Raw genomic sequence first — 12,226 nt, forward strand, 5'->3', positions numbered from 1 at the left:
GAATATATCAATTCATTTAGAAACTTTTTTACTCTCTGCCATTATTGAACCATATATTTTATAGTCAGTGTTCAATAAAGTTATGAGCCTATAGTTTTTTATCTGCATTAAATCTGAATCTTCTTTTGGAATCAAAGTAATATTTGCTTTCATCCACGAATTTGGTACCTTTGCATCAGTTCAATACTTTATTATGGACTTCCAACATTGATGGGCCTAAGGTATCTTGTAAACATTTGTAAAATTCTCCCTGCAGCCCATCTGGCCCTGGTGTTTTATTATTCTTTTGTCTCCTGATCACTTCTGATAATTCCATCATTGATATTCGTCCATTTAACATAGTTTTTACCTTTTCTGGTACTTTAGGTAATTCCGCTTTTACCAAATATTGTTTAATTTTCTCTTCTGAAACTTTTTCTTGGTCATACAGGTTTTCATAACAATCTCGAATTATTATTTTTATCCTCATTTTGGTAGTATAAAGTTCCTTTCTCATCTCCTGACTTATTTGCATTTTCAAAAAAAAAAGTTATGTTTAGCATTTTCAGAGCACAGGACCTTTTGTTAGAGAAGGAGGAAGAGTGTGTGTGTGAGAGTGGCTTCACCCTTGGACAGCAGCTGGATCTCATTTCTTTGTTTGGCCTCTAGCCATGACCATCAGGACAGGAAAAGCAAGGAGTGTGGGACCAATAAGAGAGAAAAGCCAAGCGGGTTATGATTGAAAGGAGGGAAGAGAACTTATGTTGCTTTTTGTCCAGTGTATCCCAAGAGCAAACCTCAGGATTTTAGGTAATTAGAAAGTTGTGAAGTAGTAGGAGCGCCAGAACTTGCCTGCAAAGAGCAGCAAGTCCTCCCGGATTTGAGCTCTTCCAAATCCAAAAACCTAGGCCTGAGGAAGGAGCGCCAGTATTTGTCTATTGGGGGCAGCAAGTCCTCCCGGACTGTCTTTCTTGGGGATGGTAAGTTCTCACAGATTGTTTTGCCCCCAGTCCAAAAACCGTGGCCTGAGAGTTCCCTCTGAGGGGAGTGCGCATACTTTGAATAGGGAACCAAAATCTCCCCTAGACACCTTTTTCTGTCTGCAAACTGATAGCCTGTTGACCCGACTAAGCCAAAGTGTGAGAAGCCCACATCAGAAGGGGAAACATGGGAAGCGGTAGTTCGAGGGTCCTTAGTGGAACCCCCCCTGGGAGAGTTGTTGGAGGCTTGGGATGAGCGGCAGATGCCGACCCTAGCTGGGATGAAGAAAAAAAAAGCAAAATGTATATGTAGAGAATGGGCTTTGATGAGGAAGACCAATGTGTCTAAATAAAGGTACTTTAAAAAAAAAAAAATGAAAGAAAAGGGCAATATATAAACAGGATCACATGGGATTTTTTTCTTTCTTTCTGCATCTCTGTCTTCTATGCAATCATGTGGTTTGTTCCTTAAGATTTGTGCCTTCCCCAATTTAACTGAGAGATTTATTGTGGGAATGATCAGTGTGTGTGTGTGTGTAAACTCAGAGTTTTGTTTTCCTCTCTGTGTCCTTGTGTGTGTGTGGGTGTGTGGATGGGTGGGTGTCTAAGTCTTTGTGTATCCTTGAGGTAACTCTTACAATTGTTAAGTGTCTCTGATCCCTTCAGATATGAATTTTAAATTGTTAAGAGTTAAAAACTCTGAGAGAAAATGTCTTCTCCCAGTCTGGTCTGGCCAACTAGACTGGATGAGGAACAGAGTTCAATTTTCTTTCCTCTCTGTGCTTTTAAGAAAAACCCAAGGTTATTAACGAACGTTTTAAGTTCATTTACAAGAAAAGTTTCATCCTTGCATTTACTGTGTGTTTAAATGATTTTACCTGTTCATCCTTTTCCTGAAGCATGTGAATCCAGTTTTTTCCTTTCTCATCTGTTCTGTGTCCGTTTGTTGAAATTAATTTATCTGTTTAGTAACTGCAGTACTGATGCATTCTTCTTCTTCTCAAACCATGTCTGCAAGCTATCTACTCCCTCCTCACCCCCAATCTCTAATCCTGCAAACAGAGCCTTTCCTGGTAAGAATTGCCAACAAACTGGGGAGGGGACCTTGTTCTTTGTCTTTCAGCCCTGCAACATGTGGAAGCAGATGCTGCCACCTAGAGGAGACATTCCACCCATTGGAGCCAGTAATTGGGTTTGGATCCAGCCTCCACTGGAAGTCATCACTGCAAACCAGAGTGGGGCAGACCTTCCCAAGCCTGACTGGCCACCCATACCACCACTAGGCCAAGCCTATGCCACCTAGAGACATGAAGGACAGGACCCTGAGATGGACCAGTAAAAGACTAAAAGGCTCTTTTCAATCCCCAGGAGACAGCTAGAAAGATTACGGAGGGAGGGTGGAAATTCATTGTAATTGAAAATTCATTGTAAGGAGAAATTCATTGTAATGTTTTCTTTCTTATATCATTTATATTGTAATCGGTCTAATGTACTCATGTAAGGATTGTACTTGAGTGGCTGGCTCAGTAAGTTCTGAACACCTTGGACTTCTGTCTGATGGGAGGGAAAATTGTCCAGCATATTTGAAATTCAGCTTTGAAATTCAGCTGCCACATTTTTTTTTTAAAAGAGAGTTGGAGGAGTTGAAAAGTTCAAGGTTATTCTGTATGTCATATTAAGAAATTCCAGTGGCAGTTAATTGGTCCTCGTGATTTATGAAGTGTAGAAGTGGGAGGAGAGAAGGTGGATTCTATGTAACGCGAGAAAAAATTTCACTTTGGGAAATTGCCTTTGACATGCCAGATCTGTTTCTAAATAAATCAATTGGAGAGAAAATGTCTCGGAGTGATTGATATCATGGATACTTTCTGGATGCCTTACATTTGTATTGTCTGTATTGTAAAAGTAGCTGCAAACCAAAATCACCGGTCGCCTTGAAACAGGAAAGGCAGAATGGTAGATCCACTGATAAATCTTCAAAGATCTAGTAGGTTTTTTTAAAAAAAAAATTTAATTGTTTAATAACAGCAGCAACCAAAATGTTTTGCTTTCCATTTTAAAAGAAATGGGAAGAACAAGCAAAGACAAGGACAGGACAAAGAAGAGCAAGTTTTTGTGTGATTGGATTGTGAGCTCTGAATCATTGCTAAAATGTAATTTCTGGGTTAAGAATATGCCTAGAACTATAAAGCAAGGGTGCCTCTAAATAATGGTACTTCCTACAAACTACTCTACTGCATCTTACTTCTCAGAATTCTAATGAAAAAAGGGCAAATGTAAAGGAGTTTAGGATGAAGTCTTCTAGAATATCCCCATTTGTTTCCTTTTGTTGATATCTCTCTGGATTTGGCAGAGAGAAAGAAGGGGGCAAAACCTCACAATGCAGGTATCCTCACAGATGGATCCCTGTTGAAAAGAAAAGAAACCAAATTAATCCATAACCTTTTCAATCAAATCATGATGTAGAGATGTGGAATCATGAAAAGCTAACTGTATGTTGGATGACAAAATAAAGGCAGTCCTTGATTTACAACAGTTCGTTTAGTGACCATTCAGAGCAGTGGTGGTGTTCATTTTTTTTTACTACTGGTTGTCAGCGTTCCAACAAACCTCCACTCCAACCAATAACTCCGAGACAGACACCTCCTCTCAAAAGTTATTTTTGTTTAGATAGTAACTGGCACAACTGGGGGAATCCCGAATCTGAAAATTCTGTGCTTCCTTGCAATAATAAAAAACTACAAATCCAACCCCTACACCCATCATCACATCACATGCCCCAATCACCATCCGTCCCAACTTAAGACTTCCCCTACATATGTGCACAATAGCATGACGAACTACAAAAAGAAGGTTATTTTGTCTAACTATATACTCCCAAGAGATTCCACCCACCCACTTTCCCAGTCTTAAAATGTGGCAGTGTGGTAGCATCTGGTTTCAATATGTTTTCCAAAGATGACACTGTGTGGGTGGCAGGGGAAGGATACTGTAAAATCTCCAGAGAGAGATGGTATTTGCTGGTTCTCCAAACTAGTCAAAATTTCTGCTACCCGTTCTGCAGAACTGGTCAGAACCTGCTAAATATCACCTCTGGTTCAGAGTTACAATTGGCACTGAAAAGGGTGACTTATGTTGGTTTTTCACAATTGCGACCTTTGCAATATCCCCATGTTTCTTGTGATCAAAATTGAGATGCTTGGCAACTGGCTCATATTTAGGACGGTTGCTGTGTTCTGGAATCATATGATCCCCTTTTGTGTGACCTTCTGACAAGCAAAGTCAGTGGGGAAGCCAACTTCACTTAAAAACTATGTTACTAACTTAACAACTGCAGTGATTCATTTAACCACTTATGGCAAGAAAGGTTGTAACATTGGGCAAAACTCACTTAACAAATGCCCCACTTAACAACAGAAATCCATGACATTATGAAAACGTATTTTTTAAAAATGGCAGCAACAACACAATCAAGTTAACCACATGATCATTTCTATTTCTGGTCCTCGGGCCCACTGACAAAACCTTGTTTTCAGAAAAGCAACAGGAAGAGAGGTTTTTTTTAATGGTCCCACAGATGACAATCCCTCATGGATGGGAGTTGTAACATATTCTGCCTTCACATCCTTGTGGGCCAGGTAGATTTGGTGTGGAACAAGTGTCATTTTTATTTTCATTTCTATAAGTGCGGTGATGGGATTCAATCGGTGTAACAACTGGTTCGGTGAGTACGCGCTTTGCAGACTAGCGCAGGGGTGGGTAGGTGGGGCCAACTCATCGCTGGAACTACCAGTTCGCCTGACTCGGTCTGTACTGGTGAATCCCACCCCTGTATAATTCTGAAAGATTATGGCCTGCTGCAGATAACAAATGAAAGAATTATCTGTTCATTTCCCAGGTCAGGTTTTTTTCTTTTGCCACAAACTTATGGATTGTGTATGCACTGCCTTTCTAAGCAGGTCTGGGGCAGCTTGTCACATCCAACTCTCCATGGCCAACTCATTGTGGTCAACTCACCATAGGACAACTTGCCTTGTGACAAGAATTACACTGATATTGAATAGATTATGGAATAGTATCATTGAAGAAAAGATGACAAAGGAGGGACAAAATGAAATGTGAATGGTCAAAATTAAAATAACTTTGTAAATTATTTTAAATAATTAGATTGAATTGTTGAATTTTCCCTTGGCAAGTGCTCCTTAAAATTCTGGGTTCCTGTTTTGTTTTAATTAGAGTTTAACTGGTGTTTCTCTCGTCTAGGCAAGGTAATCTACTTACAGGGATATTGTATTTTGTCCTGTAGACAGCTCGCATGGCCACACTTGCACCACAGCAACAACATTCATTCATATCTGAAGCAACTTGGCATCCCAAACAAAGGAAGCAGAACATTCCACAGAGACCTATAGAGAGGAAGAAAAAGCCCTTGTAGAAAGATTTTGGCACAGTGTTGAATGGCATAAGATTTATGGCCCAGAAAGTGCAAATTATACCATTTGTGCAACATCAAAACTGCAAATGAAAATGCTAGTTAAAACATCAGCTAGCAGAGGGGAGTGCTGAAAAAAACACATTTACTAACCACATTAAATTAAAAGCACACCCCTTCCCACTTCTCTGTATGCTGATATTTTCAACTGTTATGAAATAGAATTAAGGAAATTACTGTTGGAAAGAGACTGGCTGAGCCAGGGAGAGGAATCAAACAGGGAACTAGTCTGGAATCCGTACATGAGTGAAGTCTGATCTTCCTTGAATGCTGTTTAATCTTATCTAGTTTGACCCAGGTGCAGACTGCCAGTCTGAGAAAATTCCTATGTTATAGGCTTCAGTAATAAAATAGCTAATTGAATTCTTTGCACATGGGTTGATTGTGCCTGACAATTACCAATGGAAGAGAATATTTATAACTCACATTTGAGCTGTTGTGTCCTTGGTGCTCTCTGACCTTGGTTGTTTTCTTCCAGATGGTTCTTTAATCAAGTAAGTAAAGCTTGAGTACTAGCATGGATGCTGTCCTAGCACTGGTGATATTCCTTACCTGGGCAATGAAACGTGCAAGAAAACAACCAAGCTCCGAAAGCAGCAAGGACCCTTCATTATGAAAATTACAATTCAAAACATCGGGAGGACACCAAATTGTTTTCTTAACAGTTTTTCCCCCCATAATTCTTCAGTTGTGTAGCATCAGGCGCAAGAAACCAGGTACCAGGACCAAATTCAAAAGCACGATGAGTTTACCTCATGCTTTATACAAGAATCAGATCTACAGGCAGATTGGCGCTAAATAAGAGTCAACAAAATTCGTTGGCGGGGGAGGCTGATTTAGATCTTTGGGAGCATAGCGACTCCAAACTGATGGTGAGTTTGACCCCACCCTCGGCCTCAGCCTGCTCATCTCCTTCATGTAGAACTTTAAAAAGGTCCATATACAACTTTTAATAGTTATAGAAGCCACATTGTCTCCTTTTATTTCTTGCCATCCTAATTTCAATCCAATAGGCTGTTCAATAATTAAACATCTATTGCTCAAATTATATAAAAAAAAACAGTTGATTTCTGCAACCTATCCAGTCTGGAAGGATATTCAGCCCAATCTTCCCAAGAAGGCTTAGAGAACCCCATTTTCATTTATTGGTCCAGTCACTTACAGACTCCACAGTCGCTAAAGCAGTCACATAAGTCCGTTTGCCAAGAGTTGCTGTTGGGCTGCATCATTACCACCACCTGTGGCTGAGTGACCACCACTGGCTGAACATTCATTGTGGACAATTTTCTAAGAAAAAGAAAGAAGAGAGCCAAAAAGAGAAGAGATCAATGAACAGGGTTGGTGGAAGGTGGCCTCAGTCCCAACACCACTGAGTGGGATCTGGTTGCTAGATTGGATTCTGGATGAAGTCTTTTTGATACACAAATTAGTATTGTGAGGATCTTTCTCCCAACTTGGGACAGCTAAACTGAATGTCTAATTGTCCTCTGTTTTTTTGAAAGAGTGGCTCCCTCTGCACTCAGCCAATTGGTCCTTCCTCCCTTGGTTCTAGACCAGTGATGGCTAACCTTCTCAGCCCCAAGGGCCCAAAGCATGCAAGCATGTGCACATCCTAAAAATGCAACACGTGGGCACCCTGGCCACTCAGGGGTGGGATTCAAATTTTTTAACAACCGGTTCTGTGGGCATGGTTGGTGGCTTAAGTGGTGGTCATGTGACTGGGTGGGTGTGGCCAACTCAACATCACTCACATTGAGGCATGCATCTCCTCGCATGGCCTCTTGTGACTGTGGGGATGCTGCAACAGTCGTAAGTGTAAAAAATGGTCATAAGTCACTTTTTTCAGTGCCATTGTAACTTTGAATGGTCACTCCACACGAGCAAAGTACCAGCAAAGGAGGGGAAAAATAACTCCAGAGAAGTTCCTGAGACAGGAAGTCTAGTCCTGCCAAGAACGTAATAAGGGTTAACAGAGAGGCAGTTTCTGTAAGCAACACCAGAATGTTTCCTTCCTGCCTTCCTTACAGGATTAGGCCAGTAATTTCTTCTAACAACCTGTTCTCCGAACTGCTCAGAATTTTAACCAGTTCTAGTGAATAGGTGTGAACTGGTAGAATCCCACCCCTGCCTCCACTTATGAGTGTGTGACCTCCCTGTGACCCCCATGCATGCACAAGTGACTCCCCGCGCCCCCCGCATGTGCACTCAACCCAGCGCATGCATGCAGAACCCTATGCATGCGGCATGTGAATGCGTGGCAGAGATCCAAAGACCAGCAGGCCGGTGGGAGGCACACGCACACATACGTGGCAGAGCTTAGCTGGGGCGATGGCTCTGTGTGTCCAGAGAGAGGGCTCTGAGTGCCACCTCTGGCACACGAGGCATAGGTTCGCCATCACAGTTGTAGTCCCTATGCTTTGGGATCTTGAAACTGGGTGTGATGTGTAAGATAAGTATTCCTTTAAAAATGTAAAGCTATAGTAACGCCATATTTAGTCTCCAGATGACACTTTACTTGAAAATTAAGTAAGATATATAATATTCTCTGTATTTACAATAACAAAGATTGTTTTGCAAATTGTAGCAGGTCATATATTTGGCAGGTCACGCTGTCCAGTTATTGTACTAAAATTAATAATGCTGATATTAGTAGAAGCTTCCGAGAAGAATGAATATTATGCCGAACAGGATGTGAGCTAAGCCAAAAGGGAGTGGTACAGAGGTGGTATTCACCCAGTTCTGACAGGTTCCAGAGTACCGGTAGCAAAAATTTTGAGTAGTTCGGAGAACTTGCAAATCCCACCTCTGACTGGCCCCGCCCCCATCTATTCTCTGTCTCCCGAGTCCCAGCTGGTTGGCTGGGTCTTCTTTTGTTGCCCTGCACAGGAGAACAGATCTGGAAAGCAGGTTAGCGGGGTGAGGAGGAATGGGGATTTTACAGTATCCTTCCCCTGCCATGTCCACCAAGACACACCCACCAAGCCATGCCACACCCACCAAGACACACCCACAGAATCATTGGTAAAAATATGAATAACATCACTGGAGTGGTAGTTACTGGAAAACGACCCAGTAATTAGCAAACAGGATGAGGAGGTGGTAACAGGGCCAGGCTTCTGAAAATGTATAAAAATCTTAAGCATGCCTGCGAAAAATGTCTCCTCACTCCTTACCAAAGAGAGAACGGGTGCAGGCCTTTGCAAACACTTAATAAACCAAGCTCTATATTTGTTCATGAGTCTCCTATCATCTTGATTTATATCACACTGGGTGACTGTTGGCAAGCTATTGGCTTATCTCACTCTCTGAAAGCTAATTAAGTTGACCAATGTTCTGTCCTATTGTTGCAGGAAATGACAAGACTCAAACCTTGGAATCAGAAATAGTTTTATTTGCACAAAGGTTCAGAGCTATTTAGCCAAGGCAACATCTGAACGCCTTCCTATATATTTGACACCACATTTATACCTTTCAGAAGTACTAAACCACAGAAATATAACTTGTCAGCATTTCATTGGTTACTTTGAATTCCAGCTACCCCCTCCTCTGTTGCTGGGTTAAAGTAGCTGGATTATTACAAATAACCAATCTTGCTAAACCCTCTAGCTTCCCGTAACTCCACTGTGGTTTTGTTGCAAGCAAGACGTTTCCTGCTTGAGAAATATGGGTGAATGACTGATGGATGATCTGGCATTTTTCATTAATACACACATTTCACTATCAAGCAGAATCATGTTCATATTTCCCTAAAAACTGTATATTCTTCCATGTTCTGCCTTACTATGGCTGATAGTCAGTCTAGTATTCTAGTATGATACAGTTGCTTTCTTCCTTGTTTTGTGTCTGGAGATTCTCAATCATCCAGGTCATGGTTGTCCCAAAGGTGCTTTTCTAAAAGGCAACTGAACTTTCTCGGTCTTCTTTTTTTTTCCTGGAAAAAATGTAAGAAGCTTCCTCAGTTCTCAACCGAGGAAGCTTCTTGGATGAGAAGTGAAATGTTTTCAAGGAAAAAAAATCCCAAGAAAGTCCAGTTGCCTTTTGGAAAAGCATCTTTGATTCTCCTTTTTGTTTGTTTGATTGATTATGTTTTCAGGACGTTTCAGGTGCTTTGGAGGATTTTGTGGCAAGCCATCAGATATTGGAACACTATATCATTTCATTCCTAGTCCTTCTTTTCATTAAACTAGACATAGCCAACTCCAGCAACTGTACTTCATACTTGTGCTCCTAATCTGTTTTTTTACGGTACTGTTTTTGATAGGTTGGACTGTTTTTTCCCTTTGTGTAAAAATGCCAAAAGCGAGTTATAAGTAGTTCTGCTTTCTCCCTGACGCTTGTCACTTTCTTACCACTTTCCCAGTTTATAGACTGGGCTTTTATAATCTCACTTTTCAAAATTTCCCAAGCTTCATGAGTTATTTTCCCCTTGAGGATTCTCATCCATGGGATCCTTCCCAAGCTCTCTGCAAGTTTGTTGAAATTTGGCTCTCTTAAAGTAATCTTGCAGGGACAACTGTAAGGGAGGGGAGCATCATTTCATATCTGCAAAGGGTCTTATCAGCTATAGGGCAAGCAGCACAGACCCTTCATGGCCATAGACAAACTAGGTTTTCATCTCAAATGGATGGAAAGTAATCAAGGAAAGAAGCAACCTAGAACGAAGAAGAAACTTCCTGACAGTTGAGAAAATGAAGCAGTGGAACCACTTGTCTCCAGAAGTTGCCAATGCTCCAATGCTGAAAGTTTTAAAGAAGAGATTGGACAACCATTTGTCTGAAATGGGACAGAGTTTCCTGCCTGAACTAATTTCCTGGTTGACTAGAAGACCTCCAATGTCCCCTTCTTCTATTCTATTCTATTCTATTCTATTCTATTCTATTCTATTCTATTCTATTCTATTCTATTCTATTCTATTCTATTCTATTCTATTCTACTCTACTCTACTCTACTCTAGTCTACTCTACTTTACTCTACTCTATTCTATTCTATTCTGGTAGTCCTCAACTTATGACCACAATTGAACTCAAAATGTATGATGCTACATGAGACATTTCTTAAGGTAGTTTTGCCCCATTTTATGACCTTTCTTGCCACAGCTGTTTGATAAATTATTGCAGTTGTTAAATTAGTAACTTAATTGTTAATCTGGCCTCCCCATTGCCTTTGCTGAGTTAGAATAGAAGACCTCCTTAGTCCCTTTCAACTATTCTATTCCATTATCCAGTATTCTGTCCTGTCCTGTCCTGTCCTATTCCATTATTCTATTGGTAGTGCTAATTCCTATATTTGTTAAGTGAATTGCTGCAGTTCTTCTGTAAATGTTGCGAAATTAAACTGCCAGTCAGTAAACTTGGCAAAAATGTTTTGCGACATATATACAGATTTAACCATAGTTTCTACTGGGAAACATTTAGGAACCATAGTTTCTACTGGGAAACATTTACAACAGCTGCAGTGTCCTGGGCTCATCCTTTTGCAACTGTCTGAGAAGCAAAGACAAGGGCGAAGGCAGATTCACTCAACAATCATGCTACTAACTGAACACCTATACTGATTCACTTAAGAAATGTGGCAAGAAAGGTCGTAAAATGGGGCCAACATCATTTAACAAATTGTTCTAACCAAGGCTTCCTGAGACCGTAATTAAGCACGCGCTTAGTCCAAACAACTCTTGTTTTATTTCAACGCTGGGAATTATGTTCATTCCCAGCCAGTAATGAGTCCCAAACAGTCTCTCGAGATAAGCACCCACCTTTCTCTCCTTTGAATTGCTGCCAGCAACTAAAGTGCTAAATTGACTGTAAAAAATAACAACCAAAGTACAAAGTCCACAGAGCTTCAAGGTTGAATCCGAACAGAGCGAACGACTTTGCTTTCCTTTATACCTTATGGGAGGGCCAATCACCTCCAAGCCTTACTCCCGAGTCGCCCCTTTTGTCTTACCTGCTCTTGCCTTCTGGTAGCTCTGAGCACACTGGGAACAGAGTCCCTTTGATCCCTTTGATATTTAAATAGGCAGCACGGATATTCAATAAATAAAAATAAGCATTTCAAAAATTTAGGCACTGAGGGTGGGATTGAAACTAAACACTTAATTTATCCCAGTCACTTTCTTAATTTCTTTCTGCAAAAATGATCATCTTCATATCTGTGTTACTTCAGGAATCTCTCTTCTTTTCCCCCAAGTTTAAAAAAGGAGGATTCAGATTCTGCACTATAATGCATAATATCACAAGACAGTCTTTCAACAACCCAATTGGATCCAGGGAGATAAAAACTTGGAAAAATGTATTAGTTTAGAATAAATACAAAAAACAAAAGCAGAAAGGTTTCAAAGAAAGCAAGATTTCAAACCTTTTCTTCTTCTTCTTCCTCTTCGTTTGACTTCTCTTTGCCGAGCTGCAATAAACTCTGCCCGTAGTTTATTCAGATGAGGAAGTGATTTTTTTTTCAGCCAGATAGGTGTGGTTTTATTTAAAACAAACTTAAGGAAAAACAATCCAAAAGAGGTGGTTTGAGGAGAAACGAAACTTGGTTTAGAAGAAATCGGGAGATGTAATGATCGGGAATGCTTAGACATTATCTTTAAATTGATTATTCCTTGTCCCATCTTTAGAAACAATTCCGATTTTTTTTTGTTTCAGATTCTAGATCCCTCAGTATTTTTGACCTTTCTGATACCTCTAATCACAGATAGTCCTTCACTTGGAAGCATCGATTTAGCAACATTCAAAGTTGCAGTGATGCTGAAAAAAGTGATTTATGACCACTTCTC

The 12,226-nt window shown here is 40.5% G+C and overlaps 2 protein-coding genes and 1 long non-coding RNA gene across 4 annotated transcripts in view; 1 reads left to right on the plus strand and 2 right to left on the minus strand.

The window, feature by feature from the left end:
• LOC148130656 (uncharacterized) overlaps window positions 1-3,229 on the plus strand; it is a 34,916-nt gene extending 31,687 nt beyond the window's left edge. The window contains exon 4 of the long non-coding RNA XR_015749161.1: window positions 2,083-3,229. This is a non-coding gene — a long non-coding RNA (uncharacterized LOC148130656). The remainder of the gene's footprint in view (window positions 1-2,082) is intronic.
• Window positions 1-12,156, minus strand: part of LOC148130657 (placenta-specific gene 8 protein-like) — a 24,928-nt gene extending 12,772 nt beyond the window's left edge. The window contains exons 1-4 of one of the 2 annotated variants that reach the window (XM_087962808.1): window positions 11,797-12,156; window positions 6,614-6,726; window positions 5,241-5,365; window positions 2,986-3,365 (exon numbers count right to left, since the gene is read on the minus strand). In XM_087962808.1, coding sequence (XP_087818934.1) covers window positions 3,261-3,365; window positions 5,241-5,365; window positions 6,614-6,725 — 342 coding nt within the window. In that variant the 5' untranslated portion in view covers window position 6,726; window positions 11,797-12,156 and the 3' untranslated portion in view covers window positions 2,986-3,260. Of the gene's footprint in view, window positions 1-2,985; window positions 3,366-5,240; window positions 5,366-6,613; window positions 6,769-11,796 lie in introns of those variants that run through there. The other variant, XM_087962807.1, reaches the window with a different exon arrangement.
• Window positions 1-12,226, minus strand: part of LOC113417836 (placenta-specific gene 8 protein-like) — a 49,054-nt gene that overhangs the window by 26,800 nt on the left and 10,028 nt on the right. The window lies entirely within an intron of this gene.

The sequence above is a fragment of the Notechis scutatus genome, chromosome 4, assembly GCF_049901735.1.
Source record: "Notechis scutatus isolate UNSWTSFEM ecotype Mainland chromosome 4, rNotScu1.2, whole genome shotgun sequence".
NCBI classification, from domain to species: domain Eukaryota; kingdom Metazoa; phylum Chordata; class Lepidosauria; order Squamata; family Elapidae; genus Notechis; species Notechis scutatus.